This window comes from Culex pipiens, chromosome 2 (assembly GCF_016801865.2).
Source record: "Culex pipiens pallens isolate TS chromosome 2, TS_CPP_V2, whole genome shotgun sequence".
NCBI lineage: Eukaryota > Metazoa > Arthropoda > Insecta > Diptera > Culicidae > Culex > Culex pipiens.
In genome coordinates this window covers 60,806,198-60,828,250 of record NC_068938.1, presented here as the reverse complement: position 1 = coordinate 60,828,250, position 22,053 = coordinate 60,806,198, and the positions used below count along the sequence as shown (strand labels likewise).

General features: G+C 38.5%; 1 protein-coding gene across 1 annotated transcript in view; it reads right to left on the bottom strand.

The window, feature by feature from the left end:
* Positions 1-203: 203 nt before the first annotated feature.
* The window catches only part of LOC120420588 (uncharacterized), a 50,018-nt gene continuing 28,168 nt past the window's right edge, over positions 204-22,053 (bottom strand). The window contains exon 2 of the mRNA XM_039583664.2: positions 204-3,202. Coding sequence (XP_039439598.1) covers positions 2,308-3,201 — 894 coding nt within the window. The 5' untranslated portion in view covers position 3,202 and the 3' untranslated portion in view covers positions 204-2,307. The remainder of the gene's footprint in view (positions 3,203-22,053) is intronic.

Here is a 22,053-nt window from a genome sequence, read left to right as displayed (position 1 = left end):
AGATTTATCTGCAAAAGCCTATCAGAAAACACTTAACAAACTCCAAAATCCAAATGTGCCCAAAAATGAACGTTAATAATAACAATCAATTGCACAACTATTTTCAGGAAAACATGTTTGTTTTGAGCAATTTAAAAAAATAATAAAATTTGTATGAATTATTATTTGTATCAAATTTGTCATCAAATCAAAAAAAAAATCAAATAATTATAGCTTTTTATTTCATTCTATAAATCTTTGATTTTATATGAAAATTACTATATTTCCAGAAAATAAACATTTAATACTTTTTAAAATGATCTGTTTTGCATTTAAATTTAAAAAAGAGATCAGAAATTTGTTTTGGGCATGCCATTAGCCATTTTTAACTCCACGACAACCGGAAAATTGATTTTATTTGTATTTGTTTGACTGGCTTACACTTTTTGAAGGACTTTTGTACGAAAAAAGAAACATTTTTACTTACAAATTCATTTCCTCGAAAGTTTGGTGTCTTCAGCAAAGTTCCGTAAAACAGTAGCACTCGAAAAACATTTTTCATTAACTTTTTTCTACAAAAAAAAAGCAAATTCTGAGCAAAAAAGTATGGACTAACAAAAATACAAAGTTAAAATTTTAAATAAATTTTAAATTTTTCAAAAATTATTGAAATTTAGTCTTATTTTTTCTACTAAAATATTTTTTTCAATCAACATCTGGCATGCTATCAAAAAGTACTTAACCTTCAAAAATAAAAAACTTTCCTCTTTTTAAGTTATAGCCATTTTAGGGTTAATTCCAAGTAGAAACAAGTATTTATTTGGTTTTCTTGAAATAGTGTTCATGTGTTTCCATTTCAGAAAACTTTGTTCAAATAGCTGAGAAAACAGCAATTTTTCTTTTTTTTATCTGAAACTCGGACGAATAGGGGAAATAATCGTATGTGTATTTTGACCCGGTCCAAATTCCGTCGAATTTGCAAATTACCACTATTTAAACTACTTGTTTTGCCATAGTCTTGATATAAACTTGCTTGCTCACTTCCGACTAAGCTATGCTTGATATGAGTTGAAAACGCTTTTAAGATGCTGTAATCGAAAACCAAAGTGTTGATATGCCACCATTAAGTGCCCGATGGTATAACATGCCGTTCCTCTAGTCTCCGAGACATTTAATTAAATTAAAAAAATGAGAAAAATAAAATTTTTAGGTGTTTTTCGTTAGCCTTACGATTTTCATTGTAAAAAATTTAATCTTTGTCGAATTTTCAAATCATTCAAAAGAAATTAAGCTTTGGAAAAATTTGGAATCAAAACTTGTGAAATTCGTCTTGTTCTAGATAAAATCGAAAAAAACAGTTGGTCCACAAAAAAAACCGATCACGATAATCTCACACGGAAAAAAACATGTACTTCTCCATAGCCGATGATGTTCCAACTTTGTTTTCACGCAAATTTATTCATCCCACCAAGCAGCATTGCCTCATCCTCTGGGGGCTTGCGTCCTCTTCAAAAGTGGCTAAAAACGATTTGGAACACCACTCTCTCAGGTGACTCATTCACTCATCACAAGTCTTTGTCGTCGTCACCTCCCCCCAAAATCAGCACCTGTTTGCATTGCATTAGAATAACAATGCCACAAACGAGTGAGAGTCAGAGGGGGCTCCAATTTGGCGGGATAATCCGCCGGCGGCAGCAGTGAAATTTGATCGATCGATTATGGCCAAATGTGTGGGGATTGTGGCACTAATCCGATAAATCTGTTGTTGATTGCGGGGGGATGTGACCACGGAGTTCGGTAGCCACAGCTACAAACTATGAATCAGCGTTTGGGATTTTTGAATTGTGGAAGTTTGAGGAGACGATTTGACGATGTTTCTGGTACTATCGGATTTTTCCTACAGTTACTGGAATCGATTTTGCATTCGAATACTTTAGACGCTGGCGTTGAGTCTCTAACGACTGTCTTAAATCATTGTTACGATGAACCTAACAATTAAAAGGCAATAAAAAGTGTTTGCACACAGGAATTAAAGCAACAGTCACAATGCGGTGCGGCGGCGTCGACGGCGCCGTAGTCGACGAACTTAACGGTGTCTCTCCAAAACTTAAAACAAAACAGACCTTAAATAATAACCTTACAGAAACAAACAGAGAGAATAAAACCTACACTTTCTTACACTTCTTGGTTTTTGGACGCGTCGGAGATTGGCGTAAATGCGCCCTGACGCCCCCTCTCAGAATCACAATCATTCACACTGTGACACACACACACTCACGCACTCTACGCCTAATAACAGAACGACAAAACAAAAAAATAAAACGCGACTTAGTTCAACGGCTCGGCAATGCATTTGCACTGCTTGATGCGTTGGATGCGCTTCCGGCGTAGCTGGGGCACGAGCGAGGGACACCGCAACGTGACCGTGATCCAGGTGAACTTTTTCGGCTTGCAGAAGGCGCACGAACGAAAAGCCGGCCCGGTCAGGTCCTCGTCCTCAAAGTCCAGGTTGACCTCCCGGGGTGGAACCGGAGTGCCACCGTTCCGATGGTGGTGACCACCACGGCCACCGTTATTGTTCTGGCCACCATGCCGCCGTGGCCGCTTGGGCGACTTTGGAATGTAGAACGAGTTGCACTGGCCATAGCAGAAGCGGTTGATGATGGTCCGGCTGAGGCAACCTTCCTCCCGAATCCGCTGCACCAGCGGTTCCGTCTTGCACCAGTCCTTCTTGAGGTACTCCTTGCGCGTCACCACCAGCGCGTTCTTGCTCGACTTGAGCAGCTTATCGCCGCGGTATGCCTGCAGATCGGCCAGAATGTCCGCATTCGACGAAGACGACGTAGCCGCCTGATACTGATAACCCCCAGTCTCGTTGAACGCCCCTCCTCCTCCGCCGTGACGTCTCCCGTTAAAGTCAAAGTCAATCGCCACCTCGGGCGTTTGGTACAGGTCGGAACCGATGCTGCTGTCCTCGGTCGCCCCTCCCCCACCACCACCACCACCACCACCGTCCTCGTCCTCGGCCAGCTCGTTCTGAACCAGGTAGCGTTTCTCGTCGCGCGATGAGGCGTTCATGCGCCGTTCCGCGAGCACCCGTTCCACGTGCCGTGTGTTGATGATGTCCAGAATCGAGTCGGACAGCTGTATCCGGTGGCCGGAGGAGGTCGGGTACAGCAGCAGGCAGGACGCCAGCGCTAGCAGTCGCATCGTCAGATTCATTCTGCAAAAGAGTAGAGACAGACGGGAGAAAGAGAGATGGTTAGAAGAATGCGGACTCAATAATAAACTGTTGTAGGGGAGATGGGGGTAAGACGGCCACCCTAAGGGAGAAGTCTAATAAAATTTACACAACAGATTATTTTGATCTCAAATTACGTACATATTGTTCTACTACTAGTCCATTATAGAAATGACATAAATTAGTTAGTCTAAAAACCAATTTTCAATACTTTTCAGGAATTTTAAAAAAATAATTGAAATCGTATATATATGAAATACGCGGGGTAAGACGGCCACCCATGTGGGGTAAGACGGCCAGTGCTATAAATTAACTTAATAACTTTGCTAAATCCACCCAAATTCCTACAAGGTTGGTTGAACAGACTTCTCTGAACATCATAACTATTTTGGTTGAAAAAATCAGGTTTCAAATGTGAAGGAAAATGCTGTTTAAAATTTTCATATTTTGGCTCAGTGAATTTCATATTATTGCGACCACATTTTATGAAAAACTGTGAATTTTTACTACAAAACAAACACAATTTGATGCAAAATAATTAGTTTGTGTATTTTGATTAGAATAAGTAAATCAAAATTATGTAAACAATATTAAATTAGCGATTTTTATGAAAAGTTTGATAGGATTTCATACTATTCAATAAGTTTTGCTATATCACAGTAAAGAATGTTGTCGAAACGGTAGTTAACAGCATTTTGATTAAAAATGGATAGTTTTATTGAAAATGCTTTTCCTTATCTACAAATATGTCTTAATAGTCAAAAACCGTCAAAAATATAACCTATATCAATTAAAATCTACAAATTACGGGTGGCCGTCTTACCCCCGGAGGAGGTGGCCGTCTTGCCCCCAAATAAATTATTTTTTTAAACAATTTTTGTAAATAGCTCATCGCATTTTCTAAACTTTTTCGATGGACAAAATCTAGGGAAAACTTCAATTTAACATGAAAAAATATTTGAAGACAGGAAAACATATTGTTATCTAACAAAAATGCCTAAGTTGTTATTCATGAAAATTACATCCAGTTTCAAGTTCAAAAATTATTTGTTTATTTTGAGCTATTTTTATACTATTTCAAACAATATTTTTGGCAAAGGTGACTCCATGTGCATTATTTAGCATGAGGAACAGTATTGCTAAACATTTTAGTAATATTCATTAGTATACTTAGTAAAACAGTGGGGTGGCCGTCTTACCCCGCCTGGCCGTCTTACCCCCAGCTCCCCTAAGGCAAATTGTTGAACTGTTGTGGCATGAAACAGTCGCGACTTCCCCGATGGGTTTCCGGAGAAAGAGCAAATAAACTGCTCTTTTGAGGTGAATCAGTCAAATTCTTTATTTTCAATTAGAAATCTCATGATTCAATTGAGTTATGCCAAAGCGTTCACTTTTCGAAGTTCGATTCATGTTTTTATTTTCTAATTTTTAAAATTAATTCGAGTTTAGCGACCCCATGTCAGTTATAGTAATTGATTGCCTGTTACATAACCAAATGCAATTTTCAATATTTTATCACCGCCAGATTGGCTACCATCTTGGATTACAAATTATTATTATTATAATTTATTATTGACACTTTACCATAATTTTGGTAATCGTGTCATTGGATTTCAAATGCCTCAATCACTTTAGAGCATTTTTGAAACATATTTGAGCTCGTCGATACAAAATAAAACAATGAAAATTATCCGAAACTAATCTATACACACAAAAATATTTCCGAACGAATATAACATCATTTACACTAAAATAAAAAGAAATAATAAAATTCCTTTGTTCTAGCAACTGTGCCTCCCTTTCTTATTTAGTAATTCGAAAACCCAATTACTAAACATAAAAGGGAGGCAAAACTCTTAGAATAAATTAATATTGTACTTAAAAAAATCAGTGTCTGATGTAACACTATTGCACGTCATTTAACATTTGAATTCAAATGCAATTTGATGTAAATTTGCAACAAATTATACGTAAAAATATGATTCAGCGTGCACAGAAAAAAAAAAATCATGGTAATATTACATCTGGGAAGGGGTACATCTTTTATGTCAGAAAAAATGTGTAATTTTACCTCTGTAAATGTATAATTTTACCACTTTTATGGTGTAATGTCACTTTTTCAGTCTAAATTGAGGTTAAATTACATCATAAAAGAGGTAATATTCAACCTTCCAAAATTACAGCTTCCAAATTTACATTATTTTTTACTGTGTGTGATTGAACCGCTCACGTCGAATCTCAAGTTTACAGAAACTAAGTTTACATTTACACTTTTTTTGTGTAGCCTGGACAGATTAGTTATTTTAGGCATGTTTACAATTGTCTACGATTTCTTTTTTTAGATTTTACATTTTAAAGTTTTTGATTTGTAGTAAACATTTTCCATGCATTCATTATGTAAAAAAAGTAATCTGGTATCATCAGTTTTTCCATACAAGTATCTATACAATTTTGGGCCTGGACAAAAAAAAATGATGAAAATGATCGACTTGATGTCTCCGGCAAAGTTGTAGATTGTGATGATGAAGACTTATTAGGAAAAAATAAGTACACGGAAAAAAATATTTCAGATTATTTTACTTGATGTGTTACAACTAAATGTTAAATTCCCAAAATACATATTTTTTTATCTTCGAATTTTGTTATATGTTTTAGAAGGCTAAAATGTCTAATAAGCCATAGTGCGCAAAATCCAAATCTATTTTAGAAAATATGATTTTTTGAAAAAAAATCGTGATTTTTGTAAAATAATGAAAACCAAAAAATTATTAAAAAGATTTTTTTGAAGCAAAATCTAATTTGCAATCGAAAACAGTAGTACTGATTTTTATTTTAAAAATTCGATTATTCGAAGTGAATTTTTTCCGAGGTCTTCGGATAATCGAGTCTGGACTGTACTACCTTGCAATTATTATTATATTTCTATTTTTTTATAGAATGTAAAGTAGCTTAAAAGCTACTTTTCTTTTATAGCTATGTTTTCATTTTTTTTAGTTTTTATTTTCATTTTAAAAAGATTTATTGAAAGAGCACCAGTGAGAAAAAAAATGTTTGAAAAGCTGAGATAAAAGAATTTCCTACAATTTTCTCTCTGGAACTATGGAAATTGAGCAATTAGTTTCTGAGATATTTTCAAAAAAATATTTCAAAAATTTTAAGATTTATTCTAAACTATGGAACTAACAAAATTATCTTCTTGCAGACCATTTAAAAAATAAAGCTTGATTTTAAAATTTTGAATTTATTTTAATTGAAAAGATCAGAAAATTTCTCAAATGTTTCAAAAAATATTATTGAAAATTGGACCAATAGTTCCGGAGACATCGTCAGTTGAAAATTACATGGAAGTTTTATCCAAATAAAAAAAATACAAAGAAAATTCGATTCGTGAAATCGTTGAAAACCACCACCACTATTTATCAATTCAGATTTTGTGAATTATCTTGCCTAAAAATTTTAAACAATGAATAGCAGTTACAGCATTTAAGGATAATATGAAGTTTATTTTTAAACAAAATCTTCATGTTTTGCTTTTTGAGTAATTTTGAATACCCCTGGGGTTTTCAAAACCACCCAAAAAGCAAATATTTGAATATTTATTTATTGAATCTTTTTAAAAACTTTAGATAAAATATGTTGTAATCTGTCACATCATCTAAAATAAAGCCGTTAATACAATGTTGACAGCCGGGTTGACATGAGTATGAACTTACATCCCTCAGACCCTCAGACATTCCTTCTGTTCGATTCAATGTAGATTAGATGTGTGGTATGTGTGCCCTGGGACGATTCTTTCCGTACTTCGTCGCTGTCGTGCTATCTTGTCGCACGTCGATTTTGGGTCAAATTTAGTTGAGAACGCGATTTTGTGCAGCTCACAATGCCTCACCCTTTGACCTACACAAATCCCCAAAAATAGATTTCAATCCTGAGATATTATAAAAACAACTGGCCAACGGGATTTCAAGTCAGAACGCGTTTGACACACGTACAAGCCCGACTACCGTAAACGTTTGTTATTGCAACTCGGGACTCCGGCAACCAAATTCAACCAAACTTCGGGAAAATGCACAGAATGGTGAACCAGACAAAACGTGTACGTTATTGTTTAAAACGTGTTTTTATCGGAACGTAAAAAAGCGACGTGCGACAAGTTAGCACGACATCGTCGACTTGCAATATGAAGTTTATTACACCTGAAAGCTGTCATAACAGCTCATTAGCTAAGAAATACCTGAGTCTGAGAGAAGGACTTCGAAGATATACTTTCTCACATCAAGTCAGCTGATTCGCCAAAGTAGATTAAGCTAATGTGTCAACAATGGAACCAATCTAGTCTGGAGGTTGAAGGGTGCACTACAAAGCTGCAATTCAACGCCGCAGTCCGTGTCGTGTGTCGTTAACGATTTCCCATAAATTTTTACGACACTTTGCGAGTATTGATGCATTGTGACTTTCAGTGTGTGTGCGAGTATCACTGACAGATGTGGTCTCTCCTCCGTATTATCGCAATTTATCTCAATTATCGCGCATGGAATTTTAATTACAGCCTTTGCAGCCCAAACAATGGGAATATATGAGTATTTGAGCAAATATATGTATTACACGCCGCACGCCGAGTGAGTGTTCATGTAAATTTGTCGTTTATCTCGCAGTCATCAGTGCGCGGCTTTGGGGCTGACAAAAGCCGGACGGATTTGTCCCGTGACGGAACATACCAGGACGGCAGCGTCACTTTCCAAACGTCTTCGTGGGTGTCTCCTCCTGCGAAAAGGACTGACTGGGAAGATATGAATTCTATACACTTTTTATTCTTATGTCATAAATGCAAATGAAACTTTGTAGTCATTGCAGATTTTTTAATGAATGAATTCTTCTTCTTACACTTGTTGATAGAATTTCGCTTGCAAAAACAAATCTTGATCATTTACCGCAATCGTAAACGTTCATCTCCGACTTTGTTTATTTCCAGCATAAACAATCGCCGAAAATTATCCCACCTCTTCATTCCTGAAATACCTGACTGGCTGTTTGATGGGTTATTCACGGAATATTTATAAAAAACCGCCCGTAACGCTTAAAATAATGCCAAATACTCATTGGACGTCATATCCGCGGTTGATGAATCTACGCGTGAATCTGCCGTCTGGAATGTGCGGCAAAACGTTTGCGATTAAATCTGGCAAACCCTGGAAGAGGTACACACACACAATGGGCGGCCATAAAGTCAAGCGCCAGGGATTATGACCGACGGGTTTACATACCTTCCACCAACCACATCCACAGCCAGATCGGCTAAATATAACATTATTTTATTGAATTTGTCCTACTTTGATTTATGGGCCCTGATCGGCTGCGGTCTGGCCGCGACGGTGGCGCCACCAGCGCATTTTTCGAATGGAGTCGCCCCCGAAAAATCTTCAAGACACACTGACTAATTAACGACGGAGCAAAGACCCCACCATCAACGGGAGTGACTAACTCTTCCTTTGGGGCGCAGTGGCATAGAGCAGCGGACGTAAATTTGAATGTCACAGCGAAGAGGGAAGATAACGGTCATTTTAAAATTATCAAGGCACAAGCAGAAGGAATAAACTGGCTATGCTCGAAACTTTCCTGTCTGAGATTCTGTGATCAAAGTATGGTAACGCGATACCTGGCGATCCAGACACACTCACACACGGTGCAAAGTCGTTGCTCGAAACTGATAATTGGTAATAAGCCAAAATGGTTGCTGATTTCAATATCAAACCCATCTCATCAAATATGCGGCATCGGCGGCGGCGGTTCACAAAACCCACCTCTTGGAAATGGTTAAGGTGCCCACCGATTATGGTACCTCGAGTCATGTTACAAGATCGCTTCGATTTGGTCAATCCGCAAAAGGCGATGTGTTTTCGAGACCAAATTGCCAAATTTCCAATATTGTTGGCGCAACTAGAAAGCTGAAATAAATCCTCTTCTTTGTTTTAAAATATCGCTACCATTCAGCTACCAACAAGCACCAGTGTGAAGATTCCCCTCTGAAACAATGAATGAATGACCCTTAATATTCCTTTTCTTTGTAACGCACTTCTCATATCATCCTCCCCATCTAACCGCGTAACATAATTGAAGAACACTCCCAAATGGCAAGTCAATGTGATGTAAAAGCCACTGAACTATTTCAACATTTGTTTTGCCTTTGACTTCAAACCAAAATGTTAGAACTGTTTAGAATCTGAGCCGGAGCCGGTCGAGTTGAACCTTCCTGAGGACCCAGAGTCGGAGTAGGATTCAACGACTTTTTAACGACTTTGTTCGAGGTAATTCTCCGACATTCTGAGTTTCCATAAAATTTTGGTAGCCGTTCACACAAAAAAGATATTAAAATATTCAAAAATCTAAAATATAAATAAAAACATTTTTTAACTTGACTTAGACCCAAAACAAATATTTGTGAAAAAAAATTATTTTTGAAAAAACTCCCATTTTTATATGTTTTTGATGACAAAAATGCAATCTATTGAGCTTTGGCACCATTTAGTCCAAAATCATTTGACAGTGTTGCCATCAGTGTTGTAAAAATATCAAATTATCAGCTCTCAACAACTACAATTATCATGCCTGAATATTCATGCCCTAAATACTACTGCCCTTCTCTCCGTATTGATACTCTCAGCGCTGAACATAGCCGAATACGTTTGTGTGTTTACACACTCGCGTTTGACATTTTCCTTTTCTCTCTCATTCCCGCTTTCACGATCAGCCCACCGCAACAACGTAAACCACAAAAGCCGCCACAAAACTAATTTCGGCTCCTAATTGCCGTCCCACGTTCTTTCAATACAGTTTTCGGAGAGATTAAGAGACTCAGCGATGAGAGTGCATAGTCGAGGAAAAGCGGAGGAGTGATAGAGAGTGAATGTCATCGCTGAGAATCACGAGACACAAGAAGAGATCTCACAAGCTGTAGTGATGGTCGCTATATTCTCTGATGTTTTTGGTGCAGAGATAATCAAGTGATAGCTTTTTTATCACTCATTTGCAATACTAGTTGCCATTTTTTCAAAAAATCTTAATTTTCAAAAACTGGAAAAAATCGAGAAAAATAATATTTATTTATTTTAAATGTTTTCAAGTCATAGCATTTAAAAATCGATTTAATGTTGAATGCGTAACTTTTATTACCTATAGAAATCATAACCATGTTTGACAATCTCTAATATTTTTTTTACGAAAAGATAAAAAAAAATCCAACAAATTTGTTTCAAAGACACTAAAAAATCAATTCGATTATTACTTTTGATGTGGTTGACAATTAGTATATTTGAGCATTTTCAAATGTTAGAGTTTATATGAAAATGTTGCAAATAATTGGATTCGAAAAATTTAAAACTTAGTGTTATAGTTTCATTTTTGAAAGAAAACCACATTTTCTTGTCTTTGCAACATATTTATAGGAAATTTCTGATCTTTTCGAAAAAAAAGATGCAGTGGTAATGATGTAGGCATGACCACAATGACGAAGAAATTGGAAGTATTATTTGTAATTATTATTTATTTCAAAATGAATTAACTTTATATGAAACATAAATTTTAATATTTCTTTTTTAAATATTCAAATTTTGCAAGGGAAAAATTATTTACAAAGAAAAGTGATGTGATTTGTTTATAAAAATTGGTAAAGTTTACTACGAAAATATTGCTTAAAATATATTTTGGTAGTAAAAGAACTTTTGAAATAAACACGCTAGGTTCACAAACATAAAAAAAAAGTCAAAAAAAAATATTTTCTAGCGCCATGTTCCTTAGTAATTTCTAAGGAACATAGCCTCAGAAGCCAATTTTGGGCACGTTTGGTAAAGGTTTAGTGTCTTAAAGTTAGTATGGAACTTAATAAATTAACTATGAAAAAATCACTTTGTACCTATTTTTAGAGAAGTTTAGAAAACCTTCTCCCAATCAAATTGATTCATACTCGAAATTTGTAGAACATCGCAAAGCGATAGGAATCGATCCCGAAAAGATATAGAACGATTTAAAGAGTATGATAAACGGAAAAAATCAAATCGCGCGGCCGGTTGTCAAGTTTGGTCACCCCTGCTTCTCTTCACGGAGAAAAAATAGTTCCCAAAATCGTGAACAAGCGTTCATGACATTCGGAACCACGAACAAAGTGTTCAAATTCCATGGTACGATTTTGAAAAACGTACCATGAAATTTGAACACTTTGTTCGTGGTTCCGAATTTCATGAACGCTTGTTCACGATTTTGAGAACTCATTTTTCTCCGTGTTGAAAACAACATTATCTCGTTAAAATATGAACAAATTCAAGTTAATCAATCGAAATTCAATTTTAAAAAATACATTTACGGTTAAACACTACCAGAAAGTTTAAAACATGTTTCCAAAAAAAAACATATTTCTCAAAGTCAACATTGTCACGTCCTTTCCGACCTTTTTCAACTCAATTCCCACTAAACGAATTAGAAACGGTGATCGAAAGCACGTCCGTTTGTCGCATCCTGCGGTCTTCCGGACCCGAAATTCCGGACATCAGTACATTCCTCGTTTTTTTTTTTTTTTTCGTTAACCAGCGCCAAGCAAGGTGTGAACATGATCTTTGTCTTACAAAAGGAGCGCAAAAAAAAATACGGATCCCATTCATTAGAACTCTTCGTAAGTTCCATTCACCAAAACCTTCGGATTCGTTTTGCCTGAGGTTTTTTTTTCACCCTCTAAGCCGCTTTGGAATGTCTTTTGAATGGTTGTTTTCATTTTCTCACTTCTCTCCGCGCGCTCGGTGTTATTATTGTCTGGGAAAGGTGTGGGCGACCTTCCTCTCTTTATCGGAATCGGTTAATCTTGTTAGTTTTTCGTCGTTTGGTTTGGGCCACGTCTAGGGGGAAATATACGTGTCATTTGGTTTGTAATATGGATCACGACAAGGAGCGGTTATGGTATGGCGTTGATGGGCGACTTCCAGGAATCGGAAATCTTGAATGACGTGCCGTTTTGGTGGCGATTTTGAGCAAAGCTGATTTTCTAAATCATGCTTGAAGTCGGTATAATGTTAGTTTAAAGAAATAAAGTTGTCATTTCATGAAGAAGCTGGCACATGCTCTAGATTTGCAACAAATTAACTCAAACGGAAACGGATCTGCGGGAGCTTGTCGCAGATCGCGTGCGACCGCGTTGAACAACGAAACGGCGCCAAACCGTGGTCATTTTTTATCTTCGATCACCAAACTACAAATGCCGCGAACAGAAATGCATGAATGAATCGTGTACAACTATGAATGGACCCGCGCCGTGACCACAAAGTGTGGCACCAGCATTAAGGTCTCCGCGGCTCGTATTTATCGCGCATTAGTTGCCACACAGCTTCAGAAATTGGACCCCAAACCCGGTCCATCCCACGATCGCCGCCGGTCCTGAGAGGAGGCGCTACTCAGGTCACTACGACTTTGAGTCGTGGACGAGCCTCTCGTTTGCTTGGGGTGTTCAGGAAGGATAAGGCTTTGGTAGGTTGAGGTCCCGCAAGTTGACGACCTGAGCATCCCTAGAGCTCAAGCCCCCAGATACCGGCGGCAATGCAACTCTGTGTAGAGATCAAGTCGTAAAACTAAATATTATTGTGATGGAATCTGAGCGCACGGGCACGGGTATATGGAGACGCCGTTTCCGTCGCCAAACTGTGTGTAGGAGAGTCATCATTTGGCTGGAACCGTGGCGTCGTCGACGACGAGGTTACCCACGTGCTTTCCAAGTTTTTGCGCCCCGGTTGGCCACAAATCTCGTGCCGACTCCTTGGCACACGAGTTGTCACCGACCGCGACACGCTGGGTACAAATGATGATCTTCCCGGGTTGAGGCCCGTTTATTTTGAGGCGTTCAAGAACGTGGTTTGTTTCAGGTTACCTCGTGTATAGAACTCTACCCCTACGCCTATGAACTTTCTCACCAAATAAGCTGAACTCGGCGAAGAAGACGAAGAAAGCCCGCTTTTTGCTTAGTGGTGCGCGCGGTTTGAGCTATTTGTTTGTAAGCAAAAAAGCGATAAAGTCAGCAATAAAACGTCTTCTTTGGCGCTACTTTCAGAGTCGCGGCGGTGAAACAAATCATCTTCCTGGCAGCATCAACAGCGCCAACCGTGACAACGGAGATGATCATGATGAGCCATCAAGCTTGGGTGGGATGATGTTGAGATTACGTGTACTACAGCTATACGAACTACTGGGAGTTCGATGGAGAACTGTGAAACAAGCAGTTCAAACTGCGGTACCTTAGGAACCACACTCAGTTAAAACTTAATAAAACGAAGATTTTTGAACTACGTTTTAACTAACGTTAACTACTCAAACTCCCCAATCCGTCAGCGGAAATAACACTCACACACCAGATCTTCAGCGCGCGATATTCTCCACCCAAAAGGCACAACGCTCGAATCCTACCCACGAACGACACCTTTCCGCTCCGACGAAATCCAAGAAGGTAGCTAGAAATGGTGATGATATAATTTCGCGTGTTTACAGCCTCTTCTGAACTGCGGTTCGACCGCGCAGGTGGACACCACTCGTGGAGTTCTAGCCGAAAGTGTGCTTCCCACCCCTGGCGGAACCTGCTCTTCAAGAGTCGCACCGGGTAGGTTGGCTTGAACTGGCGTGTGCTCCCTCGTAGAATTGCGTAATTTGTGTGACCAGCGCGCCCTCCTCAGCTTGGGCCAGTCAACCCGACCTGAAATCTTGAAGCTCCGAAGAATCCCACAACACCTACCCAGTCCTGCCAATACATTGTCAACGATCCGAACGAAGCGTTTCCGGTGTAAACAAGCAATTAATCTCGTTGACGGCGGGACCGAGCGGTGGTATTTCCGCGGGTTAAAACAAACGAGTCGAATGATTAATGTCAACCGACCTGCGTGAACCGCCAAATGGGATCGTCGTCTGCCATCATCATCATCAATAAAGATCTACGGACCAATTTTCTCGTTTAAGGGTTCTCCCAAGTCCCGGTACTACAGCTTTTGACACCTTACAAAAACTACAAATCGACTTTGTGTCGCATGATTCGGTTCGGCCCACCTACAGCTTTCTACTGTGCCATATTCAGTAAGGTGTTATGGGGTGACTTACTTCAGTACATGGTCCATGAGGGTTACGAACAAGTGCAATTTCTCCACCAAACGTTGTCAAATTTGTCAGCAAATGTTTGCAAGTACCTCCTTAAATCAAAACCGTTTTGCAAGTTTCGTGCACAACTTCAACGCGGCGCGGTGACATCGCACGTGGGCCCCGGTGAGGAAAGATTAATCAACGAGAGAATCCAACCGCGTTGGTTGATGCGTTCAACAGCCAATCCAAATCGTCGCACGTCGTCGCGTATGTCTCACCTTTGCGCGAGACATTTGTACTATTAACCTGCGCGAGGGTAATTACTATCAATACGCTAGACCTGTACAAATCCGTACGCGCAGTTGGTTCGTCAGGGCAAATCATCGCGAGTATAGGTACGGAACTTGCAAGTGAGCCCTCCTCGCAACATGTCGCAGTTTAGTCGGGCGGAAGTGGAGATGTGACGTTGGGTGTCAGGGGAGTTAAGTATTTTATCGGTCTCAAAAGATCAAACTTTAGCTGCAATTTTTAAGATTTGAATTCCAGCTTTTTAAGCGAAAATGGCGTTCGAATGGTGAACGCCCGAAATGTCAAAATCACGCAGTGGTACCAACATTACGAAAAAATGTGCCATGGCATGACAGCCGCATTTTTTTTCTAATGTTGGTGCTACTGCGCGATTTTGATAAATTTCAGCGATGTTTACCAAAATTTTTGTAATTGAAAGACGCAACTTTAAAAAATGGGTATATGATATATGATTAAAAAAATACACGTGATTATTTTTTTTAAGAAAAAATAGGTACAGAAAAATCGTGGTTTTTATTTAACTTTTTATCACTAAAAGTTCCAAAAGAAGTTATTTTGCTATTTTTTTTTTGTTAAAAGACAATGTTGTCAAGTGATAGATGTTTAAACGAGAAATACCTCTGCAAAAAAAATCGAAGAGCTTAGAAAATTTTATTTTCGTTTGTTGACTTGACTTACTCTTAAAGCTTAAATTTTGCAAAAAAAGAAACAGTTTTTACAGAGTCATCTTATATGCCCTCATTTTTCGCGATTTCTCGGTTTCTCGGAACCTAATGGTTTAATTTCTAGTGTTAAAAATGCAACAATAAATTCAGAAATTATTTCTATCGAAAAAAAAAACGAAAATTTTACTTATTTCTGAAATTTTCTGTTCTTTTTGATAAAAATAATTTAAAAATTTAAAAATATAACCCAACACTTGAAAATTACCAGAATCAGTGTTTCAAATAAGTGTTTTTTCAAAAGCCTTATCTTGATTCTAAAATAACAAAAACTTTTTCTATTTACAAAACATCCTGATAGCTTTCCCAGCGTGCCGAAAAATATGTTCTAATGTGCTCTAAAATCTTTTTTTATTTATACTAGTTAAACCTTAATAATTACAAAACTCTTAAAAAAGGCATTTTAACAACAATTCATAATGTACTTTACAACTGTAAAGGCGATTTAAAAAAATACAATTAAATAAAATCGCGGTTGCTTCGATTTCATCTAAAAGTTTAGTGTAGAATAATAACACCACGAGCTATTGTTTGTATTTTTTCTCTTCGCTCAAAATATGACGTTTTATGTTCATTAAAACAATAAAAATATGAAAATTAAAAGTTTACAGAGAAATGTGTATTTTTGAGGAGTAAAACTTTTTTTTCCAAAAAAGTTTTTATCAAAAACTACATCTTTGACCAAAACTCCAATTCGATAAACAATACCTTTTCGAGAAACCTTTTTTTTAATACTAGCGTTTTCTAATGATTTCTAAATTTATTTGAACCTTAATAATGAAATATTTATAATAATGAAATATTTACCGGGACCCGTACAAAGCTAAAAAAGTAGTAATCCAGCTACGTGTAAAAGGCCTGGGTGTAAAATAAATATTGCATTATTTTATGCAATTTGATGTAATTTTACACCCTGAAATATGTAGCCCATCAGTATGGGAAACCTAATTTACCGAAATGTCAAGCTCATATATGCGTTAATCCTAAAAGCTTTTCATCGGTCTGATGGCCGAGTGGGCTAAGGCGCCAGTCCTTACTGTTGGTGCTGGGTTTGAATCCCGTCGGTTGCTACTTTTTTGTGTTTGCAAAAATTGTACATGCAGTGTATAATATTAAGTGTTTATTTTGACGAAGGTGATGTGCATGCTTTTGCATGCGATTTTACCAACGGTTTTTTTTTTTGCTGTGTGGTGTAGGGGTAAGCGTGGTTGCCTCTCACCAGGGATGCCACATGATTTTTTAAAATGTCTGTGAAAAAGTCTGTGTATGTCTGTGCCTTTGTCTAAAATTCAAATATATCAATTTACAGTCATAGAAATCCATCAAAAAATGTGTTTTAAGCATTTGAAGACTAACGAAATAATTTTCGATTGATATTTTTACAAAATAACAATTTAATGAAGTTTTTAAAAAGTCTGTGCACCTCAAAAAATGTCTGACACGAGCTCAAATGTCTGTGAAACACAGACAAATCTGTGTATCTGGCATCCCTGCCTCTCACCCAATCGGCCTGGGTTCGATCCCAGAAGGTCCCGGTGGCATTTTTCAGGTTGCAATTGCCTCAACAATCAAGCCTTCGAACACCTAGTTTCGAGTAGGAATCTCGCAATCGAGAACACCAAGTTTGATAATTTGATTTCATGTTTTTGAGTAATGAGACATTTACTCACAATGAATTCTTAGGTCATAGACTTGGTCATAGAGAAATCACTCTTAAAATTGATTTCCAAAAGAAGGCAGAATTGTTCACATAGAATTTTTCTTATTAAAAGATGTTAGATTTTATAACAGTGAATAAAAAACTTGATTTCGATTCAGCGATTTGAATAATACAAATTAACGAAATTGTCCAGAAAGGAGTAAACATATTGTTAATGATTCGAGAGTTGAAATCAACTAGAAAATTGCTATATTTTTTTTCGATTTATCAGTAGCTATACCAACAAGCCTAACAAAGTCGTAGAAAGTTCATAATTTTTTTTAAATTAGAAAATCCGTTTGTCCAATTTAAGGTAGAGCAAAATTAAATCATTTAGGAAGAATCCTTCTTAAAGCATCAAAAATCAATTTGAAAAAAAATACAATTCGTCGCCATCGTGCTAACTTGTCGTACGTGCATTTTGGGCCAAATTGAGTTAAGAACGCTATTTTGTGCAGCTCACCTTTTGACCTTCACAGATCCCCAAAATTCGATTTCAATCCTGAGATATTCAACAAAAACCGAAAAAACTCCGTGCATTTTTGTCACTTTACATATGAAAGAAGTTTCAATCTTGTCGTGCTATCTTGTCACTCCATGAAAATTGATGTAAGTGCGACAAAAGGCCAAAGGGATTTCAGGCCAGGAAAGTCAGGATGCGTTTGTCGCACGTACAAGCTAGACTACCGTAAACATTTGTAATTATAACTCGGGACTCCAGCAACCAACTTCAACCAAACTTCGGGACAATGCACAGAATGGTCAGCCAAATAAAACGTGTTTGTTATTGTTTACATTGCGTGCTCTCGTTTTTGTATATTCAAGGTCAAACATTAAAACGCGTTTTTCTCGGAACGTCAAAATGGCGGGTGCGACAAGATAGCACGACGACGTCGAATTGGTATAAGAATTCCTTCGTTTCCTTTTGTATATAAATCTATCTTTATATAAACTGCTGAAAAACAAAAACATCCAAACAGAATGAAACAATATAATAAAATTAGTTCAAAATATGCTTATTCTTAACAAATTACCCTTTAAACATCGTTAGACGCCACCACACTTCGTCATGGTTGACGTGACAGTCGGCGCCTTATTAAGGGTGCCACATCTTCAATAACTTTGTACGGATGCGTCGATCACGATCTTTAGTGAGGTTTCATTCGTTTCAGTTTTCTAGTGATTCCGGGAATTTAAGAATAGATTTCAAGAAAATTTGGATTCATATGATTTCAACAATGAAATAAATTTCGCAAACTCACGCTGATGGTACAAATAATCGATCGAATTCTCGCTACCACCCACCGAGTGCCAACCGGCACAAACTGTTTGTAACATTGTCCAACGTGCAGCAGATCTGTCAAAATCTGACACCCAGATGGACCACCGCCACAGGTAACTGTTCCTCCAACGGATCTCATCTCCCACGCTCCGGCCTGTGTCTTGGTCGTGGTGGCAACATGTCACGATCCAGACCGTGTGTGTGTGTGAATGGGAGGGTAGGGTATTATAATCCATAATGGATAGATTTATTGATCGCTCATCATCGACCAGAACACCCCTCCCCGCTGAAGCGGGGGAGGGGGTGGCGTTCACAACCCATTAATCCAATTTATTGATGTTTCCAGACGAAGCAAAACAACCACAGACAAACGTATTAGAATGGATTGGGAGCAAAACGCTCTCAACTAGTTTGCGCCTTTCTGCTCCTAAATTGAGAGTAATCGATTCACCCCTTTGATTTCCGAGGTCACACTGTTTGTATTGTCACTTCTGCTAACAATGCCAAATCCTCCCACAAAACGATCCACTTATCCGTGGCATCAAACCAAACCCTCAACTTCCCCCTAATAGGTGAAAGTATATCCCGGAAAGCGCGCGGAGGTTGCCCATTGAAAGTCCCATAAACTTCATATCCCAAAGCATCCGCGCGCGCTGTCTTCAACTTCAGCCAACGCGAATCTTGAGATTTGCTGCGCCAACTCCAGGAGAGGATCTGGCGCTTCTATCAAAACCGCGTAGATTATGACTCAATTATCCCCGCGATCACGACGACGGCTGATGATGATCGACGGCTCTTGCCACTCCAGGTTTATATTTGGAGAATCGAAGAGCCCCCCGTCCCGGGGCTTGATGAAGCGTGTGCGTAATTGTCGATTTCTTGTGGATCCCAAGCTGAGAATGAAGGGGGAATAAATCGCCTATAAATTTGAAGTATTTTTTTAGGAAGAATGAAACGAATCCAGGTGACTCACATCAGCGATTCTCGTAGATTCTGATGGAATAGCAGTCCAGACACATTCCTTGACAGAATCACTCCCAGCTTTGATCCCGGGCACGGGAGAGATCACATCGTGATCTTGTACACCGTTGCGCGCAGCTTCTAATCAAATGATCGTGTCTGGCATTGATAAAACGACCCGCCTGTGTAATCTGGCGGAGGTGACACTCGACAAGCAGAGTGTAAATTGAGAAAAGGATAATCTCAGACGACACGACGGACCGTATACATAAGTCAATTAGCTTCAATCATAACAGCTTGTTGGCGCGGCAGTCTGATTGAACAGTGGGACAAAATAGCGACTAACCAAGTCCTTGATTTGCTTGATCCAAACCTTCTTGAAATGGCTTGTTTTAGGTGTTGAAACTCAACTGTAACTGTTTCCAAAGTAGTTCTTAGGTCATCCAAGAACCTCCAGGAGGAGGACGTTCGACCTTCTTCCAAAATCCGTCAAACTTCGTCAAAATCTCCCACAATGCGCGTCACTCGAGATCACCCAACTCCGACAGAGTGATTATCCAATGAAGGAAAAATGTCACTCCACGCGGCTTAAGCAGGAAGCCAGAGGTCAGAACTGGGACAACCTGCTGCTGCCGCAGCACACACGACTTGGCCCGGTCTCGCAAAGGTCCACCGACCGCCGTGTTGTTTGTCTTTTCTTCCCCGGACAATTGTTGCGCGCAGGGATTGCGTCGTGATTTGAAATATTCAAATTGGCAATAAATCACGGCCACAGCGCTCCCTTGGGAGCTGAGGCGAGACATCAAGAATACAAGTGTCTGTCACGCCGTAACAATTGGATGGAGTGCAAATTGCTGCTCCCCGTATCAAGGGACAGCAGCCGGATTATCAGCCGGGCACGACTTTTTTTATCTCCCGCTCGCGAGCGATAGATATGAAAATGCTGTCAGTCGAATCTGGGTCCCCCGCGGGAAATGGCAATAAATTTCGAATTGATAAAGTTCTAGCAAATCAACATCTCTACCGGTTATGGGGCAGGGGTTCCCGCGAATCAATCAAAGCAAATTAATTTATTTTGTTAAATTATATAAGAAAAAGAAATAATCGGATATATCTTTCTAAGAAAAGGTTGACGCATTCAGAAAAAAATAGCAACATGGTTTTTTTACGATTTTTAAATTACATTTTTTAACAAAAAATAAATTTTCTAACAGGGTTGAAAATAGATCGAACTTTCAATTCTCACCAACTACAATTATCATGCCCGAAATCTCATCTCACAATTTTCACTGCCCTTCTTTCCGTCGCGAAATTGTCAGCAAAAATAATTGCCGGGTTATGTCTCGTGTTTACACAATCCCTTGTGATATTCTCTTTTTCTCTTTCATTCTCGCCTACACAATCATCCCCCTCTAACGTTCTATCAATGCGGTTCCCTAAGCAAACAAAAGAATCTTCGGCGAGTGTTCGTGATCGAGGATAAGAAAAGGAGTGATAGAAAGAGAATGCTCATGCTGGCAATAACGAGATCAAGAGAAGAGAACTCGCTAGCTATAGTGACGGTCGCTTTATCCTCTGATGTTTTAGTGCAGGAATTTGCGAATGTTGGTCCCCTAAAACATATAAAAAATCTCGAAATATATTTTTTTTTGGATTTTGGGAAATTAAGTTTTTGTAAAAATAAAAGTTATTTAAAAAATCGGATTTTTCGGAAATTCATCAATACCTACCAGCTTTGCCGGAGACACCAAATCGATCATAAAAATCCTTCAAAAATTACATATATTCGAATATTTACATACCATTTTGTGTATGGACAGCTAACAAAATTGTATGAAGACTTGTATGGGTGAACCAATGACCCAAAATGGCTTCTTCGGTCATAGGAAAGGCCTCCACAAAGTTTGAGCCAAATCAAAAATACAAATGAAATCCATTTCCGGAATAGTCCTCGTTTACAAAAAAAAATTGTAGATTTTCGATATTTTTGTAAAAATAGTGTCCACTTCTGGAATTATTTTTTTCGTAGAAAATTTTCAATTTTCTTATTTTCTATGTGATTCATTAATTGGAAGAGACAATAGGCAAACATTAGCTTCAGAACCACCGGACTCTCGCAACTAGAATTCTGCATACGCCTCGAGCTTACACGTTTCTGTGAGTCATTTCTATTTTTCCCCTCATAGAGCTACAACACCACACACGACAATGATATCTTCCGTCATTTATACACCCGATAGCCTAATGGTCGCCTGCAGGTGATCACCACTGGATGCCCAATAAATCAAATTTCCCGCCATTTATTAGTGAACATTGAGATTACTTGTTGTAATCGATTTCCCATTCGATACCGATATGATCTATGGAGTTCGCTGCGGGCCTGAAACAATGACGTAAGCTTTTCTCACTCTAATGTAATTAGTTACACAGCAGAGTTAACTGTTTTGTGCAAATAAATCTCCCCTAGTTGCTTGCATGCATCAAATGTGTAAACCGAAGTTCATCCTCCCCCAACAAATTCGAAACAAACCTCGCGTTGCAGCTGATCTGAGCGAGCTGTTTATTTTCCTTTCATTTTCAGACACGGCGAAGGTTCAGGAATTTTCAGCTTCGCGAAAGAGTTCGTATCCGCTCATCAGAGCGCCGCGCGGTTCAGTCAATTAGGAGAGCATCCAAAAACAATCAATTTAGCGTGTGCGGGATTCCATTCATAGTTCGGGGCACGTGGAATGTGCTCCATAATACCCACCAACCCGCGGGATTC